This window comes from Doryrhamphus excisus, linkage group LG9, assembly GCF_037039965.1.
Source record: "Doryrhamphus excisus strain RoL-2023G ecotype Guam linkage group LG9, RoL_Dexc_Guam_v1.1, whole genome shotgun sequence".
Lineage (NCBI taxonomy): Eukaryota > Metazoa > Chordata > Actinopteri > Syngnathiformes > Syngnathidae > Doryrhamphus > Doryrhamphus excisus.
The window spans coordinates 11,452,415-11,468,549 of NC_136365.1; the positions used below are offsets into that span (position 1 = coordinate 11,452,415).

General features: G+C 43.2%; 1 protein-coding gene across 2 annotated transcripts in view; it reads left to right on the forward strand.

The window, feature by feature from the left end:
* The first annotated feature begins 282 nt into the window (after positions 1-282).
* Positions 283-16,135, forward strand: part of LOC131135817 (voltage-dependent T-type calcium channel subunit alpha-1H-like) — a 68,263-nt gene continuing 52,410 nt past the window's right edge. For both annotated transcript variants that reach the window (XM_078793404.1, XM_078793405.1), the window contains exons 1-8: positions 283-709; positions 876-1,009; positions 1,339-1,436; positions 1,559-1,718; positions 3,335-3,647; positions 4,095-4,187; positions 4,413-4,968; positions 14,473-14,846. In XM_078793404.1, coding sequence (XP_078649530.1) covers positions 671-709; positions 876-1,009; positions 1,339-1,436; positions 1,559-1,718; positions 3,335-3,647; positions 4,095-4,187; positions 4,413-4,968; positions 14,473-14,846 — 1,767 coding nt within the window. In that variant the 5' untranslated portion in view covers positions 283-670. The remainder of the gene's footprint in view (positions 710-875; positions 1,010-1,338; positions 1,437-1,558; positions 1,719-3,334; positions 3,648-4,094; positions 4,188-4,412; positions 4,969-14,472; positions 14,847-16,135) is intronic.

Sequence of the window (16,135 nt, forward strand, 5' to 3'; positions counted from 1 at the left end):
ATTGGCCACTCCAAATTGTCCATAGGTATGAATGTGAGTGTGAATGGTTGTTTGTCTATATGTGCCCTGTGATTGTCTGGCTCGCCCGAAGAATGGTTGTTTGTCTATATGTGCCCTGTGATTGGCCACCAGCCCAAAGACAGCTGGGATAGGCTCCAGCACCCCTGCGACCCTTGTGAGGATAAGCCGTAGAAATTTTTTTTGATAAGTCCCCCTTTTTTTTTGATAAATGACTTTTTCAGTCACACTCCCCTTCTTGCTTTAGCATTGTAGCTCTACTTAAAACCTCATTAAAATGTGTAAAAGGTCCATTCTAGCTAGTTTGAACATTTTCATCAGTTCTGTATCGAGATATGTATCATAAAATGATGTTCATTTTCATTTATTGTGTGATTGATTGATGTATTTATTATCGCCAGCAAGAGCGTTTCCCCCCACCCGTAGTCACCCCTACATATCACTGTTAAAACCTATTTAAAAAGTGTCTTTTACATCTTTTCCTATGCAAAAGATCCCTTGAAAACATCATCAGATAATATTTTTGAGAATATGATGAAGAATTGCAGTCTGTTGTTGCTGATATGGAACATGGAATGAGCCTTGACTTTACACCACATGGTTTGAGCGTGTGAGCATCCTGGCCATCCTCCTCAACTGTGTGACTCTGGGAATGTTCCAACCCTGTGACGACACACACTTCTTGCTGCAGGTAAAACACACACACACACACACACAATGGGAAATGACTAATTATGTTCCTCTGTGAGACTAGGATTATTATCAAGGGGCCAAGAGGTTCTGGCTTCATTTATTTTTCCTCTCAATCAGTTTACACTGTGTTTCCTCTGTGTGCGTGCATGTGTGTGTGTGTGTAGGCGCTGGACGATGGCATCTTTGTTTTCTTCGCCGGGGAAATGCTGGTCAAGATGGTGGCTCTGGGGGTCATAGGTCAGAAAGGTTACTTAGGAGACACGTGGAACCGACTGGACTTTTTCATTGTTATCGTGGGGTGAGTTTCTGACATGGTGACATTAAATACCAGCCAGAATTGTGTGTGTGTGTGTGTGGCTTTTGTGTGCGGCATAGACACTTGTTTAATGCCAGTTAAATGTCAAGCATGCACACGTTCGTGTGTGTGTATGAGAGAGAGAGAAAGCGTTGCAGAATGACAATGTCATCATGAAGTCCTGGGAGACGCGGGCCTCTGTGATTGGCTATTAAAAGGCTACAGGGTATCCCAGGGATTCTGTCCCATCCCCTCTGGACAAACGAGCCGGGCTTTGCCAAGGTCAGCCCGAGCGGCCGCAGTGACCCGCCCACCGCTTCCTCTTCCTTTAGGATGTTGGAGTACTCTTTGGACGGACACAACATTAGCCTGTCTGCCATTCGCACTGTTCGAGTTCTCCGCCCGCTGAGGGCCATCAACAGAGTTCCCAGTGAGTATCGTGGAAGTGAATTAATCCATTCTTGGACACTAGTCGACTTCCAAGGTGTTCCATTTTCCAAAACAATAGTCTTCACAGGAAATCATATCAGCTCATGTTTCATGTGCATGCAGGCATGCGCATCCTGGTGACCCTCCTCCTGGACACCCTCCCCATGTTGGGGAACGTGCTGGCGCTCTGCTTCTTCGTCTTCTTCATCTTTGGCATCGTTGGCGTGCAGCTGTGGGCGGGGCTGTTGAGGAACCGCTGCTTCATGGGGGAGGACGTCAAGACGTGAGTCGCTTGTTAGCTAGCATGTCCTGTTACTCACATGTTGTGATTTTGGCCCTTTCAGCTCCCAAATGGTTATTTTCTCGGGTATAGTGAATTTGTAATATAAAAATAGAATGAAATCAAATGTTTATTGCTTATATAACTTTATTTGTATGTATGTAAAACAGCCATCCTTCTATTTGTCTTAAATTCTGTGGCGCACCAGTCTCTCTTGTTGCTTTTCCTGTTTCACTGCAACACATGCGAGTTTCACACATCAACAATCTTTGTGCAGAATAAGACAAGTACTGCAATATGCAATACAAGTTAGAGAAAAAGTGCCATATTAAGTCCTGACAACTTTATTCTTTTAAGTGCTGACAACTTGTTACATTTTCCTTGTCACTATGGCCCTTAATGGTATGTAATTGGGTAATAATCAGTGATTAAATAAGCTGCTATCTTCGGTCATGTCATTTGTAAGTTGTATGAAAACAACCACTTAAAAAATATATATTTTACTATTGAAATGGTGATTACGCATCATCTCTCTGAGCCGTCCAACAGCTTTTCTTCACAACGTGTGCACATGCCTCTAAACCAGGGGTGGCAAACTACGGCCCAGGGGCCACATCCGGCCCGCCCACTCTTTCCAAAGTATTTCATTGAAACTTAACATACAACCTGGTGCCTTTTGATGGTTTAGGTAGCTTTTTTATTCATTCATTCATTCATTTTCAACCGCTTATCCACACGAGGGTCGCGGGAGGGGGGGTTGCTGGAACCTATCCCAGCTGTCTTCGGGCGAGAGGCGGGGTACACCCTGGACTGGTGGCCAGCCAATCACAGGGCACATATAGACAAACAATCATTCTTCGGGCGAGCCAGCCAATCACAGGGCACATATAGACAAACAACCATTCACACTCACATTCATACCTATGGACAATTTGGAGTGGCCAATTAACCTAGCATGTTTTTGGAATGTGGGAGGAAACCGGAGTCCCCAGAGAAAACCCACGCATGCACGGGGAGAACATGCAAACTCCACACAGAGATGGTGAGGGTGGGATTGAACTCGGGTCTCCTAGCTGTGAGGTCTGCGCGCTAGCTTTTTTTTTTATCAATTTGGTCATTTGATGTGGTCTGCTGTTTACAAAGTGCTCCTGATAAAAGGGACACAAGCACAAATAGCAGATTGCATGACACTTTTACAGATACAATAATTCTAGGTGGACTGTTACGTGTACAATATATAGTCTGGCCCCCCGTCAATTTTGTTGAAGCAATGCGGCCTGCAAGTCAAAATATTTGCCAACCCCTGCTCTATACCATATTGCCTTCTTTTTGCCCCAAACCACTTCTCAACTGATCTGCCACGCTAAAAGCCACTGGCACTGAGCGAGTATTTTGCATGTTTCTTCACCGGCAACCAGAAACAGGGCAGATCATTAATCTGGCTAAGTTTTGCTGATGTGGGATGTTTCTCGCTGTGTTGTTTGTCCTCCATGAACATTGTCTATTTTTAATCTGCGCCACACGGGGGAAAAGTGCTGCTATCTCTGAGTAGCATCCACCATTTCTCTTTGGAATGAGATGCAAGGTTGTTGATGAAAGTCGATGACCTTGTCTTCCAGGAGATACAACGTCTCCTTCCTGAGTGTTTACTACCGCCCGGGCGGCACAGACGACCACCCTTTCATCTGCTCTACCGAGAGAGACAACGGCATGCTCCGCTGCTCCGACGTGCCCCGCCGGCGGGTTGGCGGGACTTCCTGCTTCCTGGGTGCCGAGGAGGGGCGGCAGGAGAGGGCGCCGGGGGCAGAAAACGGGGTGTCGTGTGTAAACTGGTACCAGTACTACAACGAGTGTCGTGCTGGGGAGACCAACCCTCACAAAGGAGCCATTAACTTTGATAACATTGGATATGCATGGATTGCCATTTTTCAGGTCAATCATTCATTTTTGATGACATTTCTCTGATCCTTTAACATGGTCAAAGTTACTATAGCGACCTGGCAGTTGTTAGTGTTGAGATCGGCGATGGTCGCAACAGTCGAGCGTTGAGAGCAGAAATGTTGCCAATATTAGTGGCCTTTTCTTCTCTCTCAACGGTTTTTATGATGTTCTTTTTCACTTCCATGGTGATGTGGCACCAGTCCAGCATTGAGACCAGAAATACGTTTCCCCTATACTGATGCTTTTCATGGTGACGGTAGCACCAGAATATTTTGTACTGTACTGTGCGCTAAGCTTTTCATTTACGTAACTCTTTGAATGTCTCGTTGAAATGTGTGTCTTTGGTTCCAGATATATATATATTTTGCAATAACAAATGTCTGTCTTGACAAAAACTTTTGACGCTTTGTACTAACATTGCTGCGTGTGTTCTTGCAGGTAATTACTCTGGAAGGCTGGGTAGACATCATGTATTACGTAATGGATGCCCACTCTTTCTACAACTTTATCTACTTCATCTTCCTCATTATAGTAAGTACCCTCCCCCCATCACATCTTGATACTTGAGACTCGGATCAGAAATGTCTTATTAATGCGCATCAAGTGCTATATCTGGCAGGCTGGAATCAAAGCGGGTCTATTTTATGTGGCGTAACCTTACTCCTGACACTGAATGTTAGGCGACGAAAGATCATGATAGAGACATCATATGCTGTGAAAGCATCCAGGTGTGACCGCACGTCTTGTCACATCCAGGTGGGATCCTTCTTCATGATCAACCTGTGCCTGGTTGTCATAGCAACCCAGTTTTCCGAGACCAAACAACGGGAGCATGCCTTAATGAAATCAGAGCAGCGCGCCCGCCAGCTCCACCAATCAGCTTCCACGCTGGCCAGTGACAGCCAACCGGGCAGCTGCTACGAGGAAATGATCCGCTACATGGCGCATTTGGGCCGCAAGGCATGGCGACGCCTGTCCCGCTTCCTGGCCCGCGCCACCGTATGCCTGCGCTGCACGGGTATGCTCCGACAGGACCGGGGCATCAGCCCCAGAGGGGGCGCAGTTGGGGAGATGAACGGGCTGGCCCATCGGCATTCGGGTCACACCCCTGGCGACATGTCAAACCTTCATCAGCTTTACCGCCAGCGCCTCCCGCTACCACCGGATCGTGGGCTCAGTAGCGGAGGGAATGGATTTAATTACCCAGTCATCTCGCCCCTCCTCAGTCACCTGGATGCAAAGAGTCAGGATCATAAGAGGCCGGTTGCCATGGACGCCATCAACAGGCTACCACAGCTGGTGCTGGAACACGGTGAGATGTCTAAATGTACGTATTTTAATGCACCGAAAGATATCAATTATTTCCATGGCATGCACATAGAAATACATACGTACGCTTGAAGCTGGTTGACTTTCAAGCTGTTCTCATTCCAAAATGATTCATCTGTGCCAGGGTCAAAGTGTGGCCGTCATAGAACATTTATTAACTCCCCAGGCAACGTTTTAGGTCACATGTTAAAGTTTTTGTAAAAAAAGTTAACCGCTGTTTTGTCAAACAATAAAACCGTTTTAAGGAGGAACTGGCATAGCGCAACAAGTGTAAACATATGTTTGCTTTGTTAACAAGTGTAAAAATAAATTAGGCACTATTCAAATCAATGTGTCGAAATAATGAAGTCAAAATGTTAAAACGCTAATACAGTCAAACCTCTGTTTTCATACGCGCCAGTTTTTGTCCAGATTGTGTCTTGATTTTAATGCACAATATCGCTCTATGAAGTGGGGTGTCAAAAGAAAGCACCCAATGCTGCTAAATAACTCGCCATGGGGACAAAAGTGGCTGCAATATGCTTGAAAAAGTGAATTCAGTCTTGCTTGAATGTTCAGGCTCCAACAATACGGTCCTGCCATTCCTCAGTTATAGAACCGGTCTACACAATATTTGAAACAAAGGAGGCTATTTCGAATGTGATGTCCATTTGTTGGTATGAGCCTTCATTTTGGATCATTTTATGCTCACTCCCCCTAAAAAGCTTAAAAATGCCATATGGCATACACAAAAAGCAAAGTCATTTCCAATCCGCCTTCTGTAGGCTAAATTTGCAGCAGTGAAGGGCAGATTCTTGCTGAAACTTTTGCATTGGTTCAGTTCACTACAGTTCACTACTACAAGAGTTGTATTCTATCTCGTTCCCCTTACCTCTTTTTGCCGGTCTTAGTGCAGTTGTCATGAAGCAAGAATTCACCAAGACATGACAGCAGTGGAACAAATGATCAGGGAAGGTGGAATGTCAGCATGATAGCAAACTACTGCTGGAATCTTTGGATGCTAAAGGAAAACTGTTGCTATAAAATTATGTTCTAAGTATTTTTATTTGTTCCTCTGCGCTTAATTTATGCCATATCCATCCTTAGTACCTTGTTTTGTCTTTTTGCAACAATAAAAACACAAGACTTGTTAGGGCAAAAAAACTCACGCCCTCAAATTAACTAAAAAGCACGGCCAAACTCATCAAATTTCTAGACAAAATGCATCATTGCATTTTATTTCTCCATCTAAAACTATAATTTTTGTCTATAACATGGAATGCATAAACTGGATTTACATGATTTGCTATGGAAAAAATTACCTCTTCGTTTGTATGTTTCGGTTTTCATCTCACCTTTTGGCAAGATTTCATGGGAAAAAAGAAGTACCCCTGTCTTGTGTTCTGTCATGTTTTACGACACAATAAAGCAGTTCTCCTCAATGTTAGTCAGGTGTTAAAAGCTAATAAGAGAGCAGGTGTAACACCTTGTCAGTCACTATAATAGGCTCTGAAGCTAAGTACCAGTGAACAAACATTGCACGACAGCATGCGGAGGGACATCGTCACCTTACCCCAAGAGGCTTTGTGTGAGGCTAATAAATATTATTGTCTAGGTGCAACATTAATCTAATTACTTCAAGTGTACAAACATGGATTTTCCTGATTTGAAGATTGCTCTTATAGTTATTAGCCCATATTGCCACTCACTAAGTTACATATGGTAAAACCAGGGAGCAGGAAAAATGATGGTTTATATTGACCTATTCCTCACCACCTTTTGTTGCAGAGTTTTTTGAGATTTCTTTTAATCTATTATGATGCCCCAAAATGTATTTTCATTCATTTGTTTTTTTGCTTTCATATCATTTCTACTATTACCAAATAGTGTATATGTTATGTTATGTTATGTTATGTTATGTTATGTTATGTTATGTTATGTTATGTTATGTTATGTTATGTTATGTTATGTTATGTTATGTTATGTTATGTTATGTTATGTTATGTTATGTTATGTTATGTTATGTTATGTTATGTTATGTTTTACTTAGTTTAAATTCTGAATGAATTAAATATTTTTATCAAGTACTTTCTTTTGTGACGGCCTGTTGAGGTTTGGGACCCCAGATGCAGAGACGGGCAAAACGAGGAGCAGTTTAGAGTCTTTAATAAAGAGTCCAAAGTAAAATCCAAAAGCGCAACACAAGGTGGTGGTGAAAAAAAGGGTAAGAACAGAAAATCTCACCACGAAAGCCAGATCAGGGAAACAAATAGCACTTGGCAAAAAGCTGGCTGGATGGCTCGGGAGAGCTGGGCTAACCTAGCAGGAGGCACACAAGAGTACGCTTAGCAAAAGGGTTATGGAAAGTGCTGGGGTGACCCAAGCGCCGGTGGGCTAGCAGGTAGGATAGGGAGAAGTGTAATATGCTTCAGGTCTTCCCGCCTCCAGCCCGCTCAAGGACATCTGGAAAACAAGGAAAAAAACACAGGCCAGGAGAAGGCAGGGACTCCCAACAAGGAGGCAGTATAGTAGAACTTTGAAAGCCCCCCCCAAAGGTTGCCACTTGGCGGCTTACCTGGCTCCTTGGGAAAATTATTATAGAACTCAGAAAGGGGAATGGGGTCTACAATGAGGGAGTGGGAAATCCATAAACGGTCTTCTGGAAACCCCTGCCCCTTCGTCTCATATCTAAAATGGCCTTAACCGTAAATGTGGGGTGGCCTTCAACCAACCTGGAGTCTGGCAGGAGGAGGAGGCACCTCTGGGGGGGCTGAGGATACTGTAGGCAACCGGCTTGAGGAGGGAGATGTGGAATGGGTGTATCCGCCCAGCATTGGACACGTACCATGGGGTATGGGCCGATGTACCTGGGTTGGAGCTTTTTGGAGTCTGTGTAGAGGGGTAGGTCGCGAGACGAGGGTGTGCCTCTGTCCACTCTTGTAATTGGGGGCAGCTGAGCAGTGGCGGTTGGCCGAGCGGTGGTTACGCTCAGTGCGGCCCGGGTGCTGTGCCATGCCTCGCGAAGACGTCAAAAGTGGGCAGCCACAGAGGGGACAAAGGACTCAGACTCCAGTGAGGGGAAGGCCTGGGGTTGGTATCCATATGCCACATGGAATGGGGAGAAGCCTCTGGCAAAACTGACCAGAGAGTTGCGTACGTATTCGATCCAGGGCAGATTGAAGGACCAGGAGGCAGGTTGTTGGTGGAAGACGCAGCGAATGGCGGCTTCCAGATCCTGGTTGGCTCTCTCAGTTTAGACGTTGGTCTGGGGGTGGTAGCCTGAGGACAGCCGGGGGGAGGCTTCAAGGGACTTGCAGAATGCCTTCCAGACTGCCGATGTGAATTGGGGGCCCCTGTCCAAGATGACGTCCAGGGTGACGTCATGCAGTCTGAAAACGTGGAGGTCGGCCGTCTCGAGGGCTGATGGGAGTTTGGGAAGAGCCACAAAGTGAGCCATTTTAAAGTACCGGTCAACCAGCGTGAGTATGACAGTATTGTCATTGGAGGGGGGGAGGCCTGTCACAAAGTTCAGAGCCACATGGGAGCACGGGCGGGAGGGAATGGGGAGCGGGTGCAGGAATCCCATCGGAGGCCGGTGGACTTGTTCAGAGCACAGACAGACAGGGCAGGCAGCCACAAACTCCCGTACATCGGTTCGAAAGGATGGCCACTAAAACCGTTGTGCCAGGAGGAAGACAGTGTGAGATACTCCAGGGTGGCACACAATCTTGGACTCATGTGCCCAGTGGAGGTCAAAGTCCCGGGACAACGAACAGACGCCCCGAAGGGCAGCCCTAATAAAAGAATTTTGAAATGAACGCTAAAATGTATAGGCAGTCAGTGGAGTGAAGATAAAATCGGGGAAATGTGCTCATATTTTCTTGTGCCAGTTAAAAGACGTGCTGAGGCATTCTGCAGCAACTGGAGGTGAGAGATGGCCGACGCACTGACCCCCACATATAAGGTATTGCAGTAATCTAGCCGAGAGGTAACAAAGGCATGGATTACAACAATTATTATCTCAAAATAATAAGTAATGATAATAAATAATTTGTTAATTGAACAAAAACAAAAGTATCAATTATGGTCTGAAAAGCCACATGAAGGGACTCCTCAGGAAAATGTACGTAACTATTAAAGTCACCCATGAGTACAATATTGTCTTTGTGGGTTACCAGGTCTGCAGTAAATTCCAAGGATTATCCAAGAAGCCAGAGGAGGGACCGAGGGGACAATAGAGAGGGGCCAGATTAAATGGCATTGATGCTGGCGATCGCAAAAAAAGGACCTCAAAGATTTTGAGCAAGTACTAATGTTAAGAGCAGATTCATGGATGAGGGCAATGCCTCTGCCTTTCCTATTTGGACACGCAACCTAAGAACTCATAAAATTAGGGGGAGATGCTTCATTAAGTTATATAAAGTCGTTTGGTTTCAACCAGGTCTCTGATTATGTTAAGATTGTGGTCTCTTTTGAGATCGAACATGTGCACAGCCTTTAAGGAGACTGATCTTAATATTCATAAGGACGATTTTCATTAAAGAGGGCTGGATGAGGCTATTCACCCCAGAGAATTCATAGTCGTAATATTTATAAGATTTCTCCATCTAGATTTTGACTTGTTAAACACACAATAAGAAGTTAATGTAGATTTAAATTCTCTGCTTAGAAATCATACATTTGTATATACTGTTGAGTATACAAAGTGTATTTTCCGGGCTATAAGTCACACTGTTTTTCATAGGTTGGCTGTTCCTGCAACTTATACTCCAGAGCGACTTATGAATAAAAAAATGTTTATGTTACGTAAACACTGGACACCTTTTCTGTTCATGTTTTTTGTGTAGCTGAATAACCATTGTGTTAGCATATCTTACACCTATTCAGCCTGTTCTCTATTCTTTTATTGTTAGAACTTCCCTTCCAAGATGACGTAATGTCTGTTTTGGTCATGTAGTTTGTAAAATTAATTACCCGCAAAGGCAAAAAATGCGACTTAAAAATGAAAAAACTGTTTATGTTACATAAACACTGGACAACTTTGTATGTTTTTTTTCTACCTAATAATGCATTTTTGGCCTTGTGCGACTTATACTCCGGAGGGACTTATAGTCCAGAAAATACAGTAATCACAGAATCTTAATAAACACAAAGAAACACAAAGAAAAGCAGGAACATCGGGCACCCCGGCGAAACACCAAGACATTCCCGTAGCACACCATCAACCTGGCCAGCCATTTATTTTGCTAGCAGCGACCAAAAGATCACCTAAGCGTAAAAAAAAATACCCACACACTGCACGGACTGACTACTACCATTTCACTACAAACTATTTACTATGCTGACATGAACCATTTTTTTCACTAGGTTACATATACATTCCAAAATGTTATCAATAGCAAATGTCATATTCTTTACCGTTTTATATTTCAAGTGTTTGTCCACATACATCACCATTCCTCCTCCACTTTTGTTATTCCTATGGATGCAGATCATTTCATAACCTTCCAGCTCAAAGTCCAAGGCTTTGTCGGTGTTGTCAGTTTCCCTGATTGTGATTACTTTGTAGGGTTCCTTGAATTGATTGAGGTATTGTCTGATATTGGTATGATTTGCGTACATGCTTCTGCATGTACATATTGTCGATATTATTAATGTTGTGTTGACCCTCCGTGTAGTCACGGAAGTCATTTCTATGACAAATAATTTGTGTCCAGATTGATGTCTTCTTCCAAATCTATTTGTCTAATGTCTGTGAAACAAAATGTGTCCAACCAAAGATATCATACTGATATCATACTACTGTATCATACCAATGATGCCATATGCTGATGCGTGTGATCCTTCCGTCTGCATGTTTTCCTCTTCCATATCGTAGTGTTTTGATATTTAGTATTCATCCAGATCCTTGATGTCTTTGACAACAAGTACTCAGGCCTCTAAGATTTTGCATTTGGCACTCCAAGTACCTTGGTTCCTACCATGCTTCCTCAGATCACATACTTTCTTGACCATTTCGCCGCTGTGTTTTGTCAGGTGCTCATTCATGCTCATTCAGCTTCTTCCCCTGCTTCAACAGTGCCGTTTTGAATTTCCTGATAGTGAACTTGATGATGAGTGTGGCTCCTGCCGTACAGTGTTGATGGATTGGATGTCAACATCCACCTCGATTGTAGAAAAGTGACATCCATTTGATCTGATTCATTTTTATTCCTGACTTTCCTGGCATAAGACCTGGGTCTAATTCCTAGCCTTGTCACTCTCACATCCTTCATCCGTATGTTCTGATCCATGCCATCTCTGGTCATCTTCAGATGCTCAACGATTGTGTTTTTCTTCAATTTATCCTTTGAGGGTGGCACTCAATGCAGCATTACTATCCTGTAACACCTTGTTCTCCCCTCTCAGGCGTTCAGCTTCATCCTTTACATCTTGGACCTCCTGTTTTATGTACGTATCTGTCAGGTTCAAACTCCTATGACACTTGTAAAAACACTAAAATACAGAAGAGACAGACAACAATATTCAAAGTTACTCGCAGCGAGGAGAGTGAAACCACATACCCAATGACATGCTGCTCCACTCTGAATATGCAGTTCACACTCCTCTCTTTTTATTCTCTTTTCGGGGGTCCCTACTACATGGTCGTGCAACTCTAAAGGGGGGGGCAGTTGCACAAGCTGTATTTGTTTGTCTATGTGTGTGTGTATATGTATGTGAGAGTGATTACTTTTATTGTTTTATGAGTTCTTATCTTGACACATTCTTGCAGGATTAACATGAACATCTGCAGAGTCGCTGTTGGCGCATTCAGGCACCTCCAGGACCTGGGGGTCACTGGGGGTCTCTGATCAGGGTCACGGGAACATTTCTTCTTCAGCACATTCAAACACTTTCTATTGTCTAAGCAAATGGATATAAGGGTGATAACTAACATAAGATTCATTCTATCTACATTTTATTCTAACAGTATCCGCACACAACATGCAGCCTTTAGTTCCTTGAGTACTTCTGTCATGGCCATTTGATGGGTTTCCATCATTTTGTTTCATTTTGCTGCCTGAACATGAATTCCTTTATTTCTGCTGGCGTCAATCTCTCTAGTAGTCCAAGCATCTGTGTGCTCGGTCAGGATATTAAAGTGCTCTCTGGCCAATCCCGGTGGCGGTGTAGCATCTCGGCTAGCATCCTCTTCCCACTTTCCTTCACACCATGCAGGCGTGCCAACACGTGCCATGAAAAAAATATCTGGCAAGGGTAGCATGTGAAGCACGTGAACAAATAGCAGGGGTGCAACCAGGAATTTGGGGCCCCATGAAAAAAAATCCAAATTGCCTCCTCGGAATTGTCCTGACTTTCCCATTTCTACGGCACCCCTGGCCAATGGCACTCATCATAAATCAATTAAAATAATTATAATTAATGAATTTGACTCATGGATGATTGGTATTGGAATTGGCAGCGTAAAACCCTGATTGGCGTGTCGTGACATAAAATGTATCCAATTCTAATTGTAGCACTAACAAGCCAGTAGAAGTGTTTCCATGTGCGGCGCACGTGTTCATTATAATTGATGTCTGCAGGCAGGACGTTTCCTGGCAGCCCACATCACGTACGGAGTTACACATCACAGAGCGACTTGATTGGATTTACCGCCTCACTCCTCAGTGGTCGTGACGACGACGAGGGAAGCACTCGCGTCAGATTACTGTTTTTATGTCATAGACGTGTTTTCTTCTTTTCCCCAAGCTGCTTCCTAATGATCTTCATCCCACTCCTCCACAACACACACACGCACAGATCCTCCAGTAATAAAGTGGAACCCCGCCCCCTCTTGCACAAAGCATCCCAACAGCAGCTTCAGCGTTATTGACTTTTTTATTCCACCAGAAATGAAATTAAAGTGTGTGAACAAAGATTGGAAAAAGGTCACCGCAACTCATAAAAAAGTGCAGTCAGTGAACTACAGTTAGGCGTCTTCTTCTTCTGTCTCTTTGGGATTTTCCCTTCAGGGGTTGCCACAGGAAACCAATCTCCTCCATCCAACCCTGTCTTCTACATCTGTCTCTCTCACACCAACTACCCTCATGTCCTCCTCCACTACATCCATAAACCTCCTCTTTGGTCTTCCTCTACGCCTCCTACCTGGCACCATCCTTCTACCAATATATTCACTATCTCTCCTCTGGACATGTCGCAACCATCTCAGTCTGACCTCTCTGACTTTATCTCCAAGGCCTCTCACATGTAATGTCCCTCTGATGTACTCCTTCCTGATCCTATCCATCCTGGTCACTCCCAATGAGAACCTCAGAACCCTCATCTTTGCTACCTCCAGTTCTGCTTCCTGTCTTTTCCTCAGTGGCACTGTCTCTAGACCACGGGTCAGCAACCTTTACAATGAAAAGAGCCATTTTACCCCCTTATCCACAAAACAAAAATAGCCTGGATCTGCAAAACATACAAAGGGATGCCAACTAGTAGGGTTATCATGGTATCAGTAATTCATTACTTTATTCATTTTCTACTGCTTATCCTCATGAGGGTCGTGAGGGTGCTGGAGCCTATCCCAGCTGTCTTCCGGCGAGAGGCGAGGTACACCCTGGTCTGGTGGCCAGCCAATCACAGGGCACGTATAGACAAACAACCATTCTTTGGGCGAGCCAGTCAATCTCAAGGCACATATAGACAAACAACCATTCCCACCCACATTCATACCTACGGACATCTATATTTTCCATACCACTTATCCTCACTAGGGTTGCGGGTAAATACGTATTTTAAATATTATTTTAAAAGTATTCTAAATTAGCGTTATTTATTCCAATTCTATGTAAACCCACCATTTTAGTTCACTAACGAAATGCTTTTATATTCATTAAATATTTTCATTGAACATGAAGTACCTCGCTTGTACCTATTTTCGGAAGGCTGAAGGCGTTTTCAGCGACCCTCGCATGCATGTTTTTGTAAACATCAAAGATTTAAGTTTTAAATGAATTGAACATTCGCAAACATCGAATAGTATTATACTATTTAGATTCCTTCATGAACGGGTCTATGTATCAGCGAATACTATTTTTTCATGAACGAGTATACGTGGAAGATTATTTAATATTAATACTTTACTACTACAGCCTACTAGTCTTTTCATTCATCAATGCTCAACACTCCACAACTATGTCTTTTGCAATATTTTTTTTCAATAAATGGTTAAATAATTCAATAAATTCAACACCATCTCTGAATGAGTGAAACAGTGGCACTTTCATCGCTGATTTTAAGCTGAAAGCCTAAACATAACCTGGTCCTGACCTGTTACCATGGCGATACATTAACCCACAACCCATTAAATTTGCTTTGCCTCTTCGTCGTCAATCAACCTAGCATATGAGTTTTTGAAAACTGTTACCATGTAGTCCAATAGTCATCCCTATGACATGCATTAGTGTAGACTGCAGCGAGTACAGGAGTCACAAGTATATCCTTCATGTCTGTTTGTGCCCAGGTGGATGTGTCGCCCATCCGGCGCTACCATTGCCAGGCGAGGTGCCCATGGAGTCCTCGGCAGCGTGTCCATACTGCAGCTACTACAACCAACGGTGTGACCCCGAAATTGTCAATGAGGGGCCCGATGATCGTCAGCACGGTCACAGCAGCCCACTGGCCTGCAAGAGCTCGGAGTCTTGCGGCAGTAGCAGCCCCCACCTCGGCGAGAGGCTCGTGGCTCCCACCGGGGGGAGAAGGCGGCTGTGTGAGCGTTGCTGGATCGAACTCAGGACCAAACTCAAGCTGATTGTGGGCAGCCGATACTTCAACCGGGGGATCATGATTGCTATTCTTATCAACACGCTGTCCATGGGCATTGAGTATCATGAACAGGTATGCTTTCATTGGAGCTGTGTGTTACATATGGGTGTGTGTGGCGGTCATCCGTGACTGCAGTTTGATGGAAAATAGACATTTGCTGCACGAGTCACTTGGGATCACCTGCGTGTGTGTGCGTGTTTGCCTTTGTGTGTCTGATGATGGAGGAACTCATAAGACCTGAAGTGTTAATTAAAGTGTGACCCTGGGACATGCGGGAGAGTAAAATTGGAGTAGAAATAGATGAACGGCGCTTGATGACTTGTTGAGGGAAGGAAGATTGCCTTTTTCTCATATTTGGTAATGGTAATGGTAATGGTTTTATTTTATTTGAACATGCATCAGGTTGCAATTGAGTGCATCCCATAATCAGTTCAAAGTTCCATATGTCCAAAAGGCGTAGGAAGAAGCAAAGCTTATTAAATCCTACCCCTCCATTTGGTACTTTTACAATCAGTAACTGTTACATTTGTTCACTTCCTGCTTTCCTAATATAATTAAAGTTTTTTAAAAAACTTTTTTTAATTTTAATTTTAATTTTAATTTTAATTTTAATTTTAATTTTAATTTTAATTTTAATTTTAATTTTAATTTTAATTTTAATTTTAATTTTAATTTTAATTTTTCACATACCGAAGTACGAGGTGATATGACCATACAATGACATAATGGGTACCATAGTAAGTGTCAATATAGTGATATATATAGCACATCATGACTGGTTCAAGACTCTTCATCCTTGTATTTAGCAAACATCAACTGCTTGTATTGTTTCTTGAATTGGCTCATCGTTGTGCATTGTTTGAGGTCCTTACTCAATCCATTCCATAGTTTGATTCCACATACTGAAATGCTATGGCTTTTTAACGTAGTCCTAGCATATAAGTGTTTCAAATTTTGTTCTTCCCTGAGATCATATTTCTCCTCTCTTGTAGAGAAGTATTGGATGACATTTTTATGTAATTTGTTATTGTTAGCATTATTTTAGCTGAAGATGAACTATATCAGCAAGTTTAAGTATTTGTGGTTTTAGAAATAAGGAGTTAGTATGTTCTCTATAGGCGGCATTATGAATTATCCTTACTGACCTTTTTTGGTACATTTAGCGAGTAAAGATTGCTTTTATAGTTAATAGCCCATATTTCCACACAATAAGTAAGATATGGTAGAACCAGAGAGCAATAAAGAGTGTGGAGTGATTTCTGATTGAGAACAAATTTTGCTTTGTTCAATATTTAAATGTTTCTCACCACCTTATTTGTAATATGAGGCTTCCAGCTCATATTTTCATCTATTGTGATCCC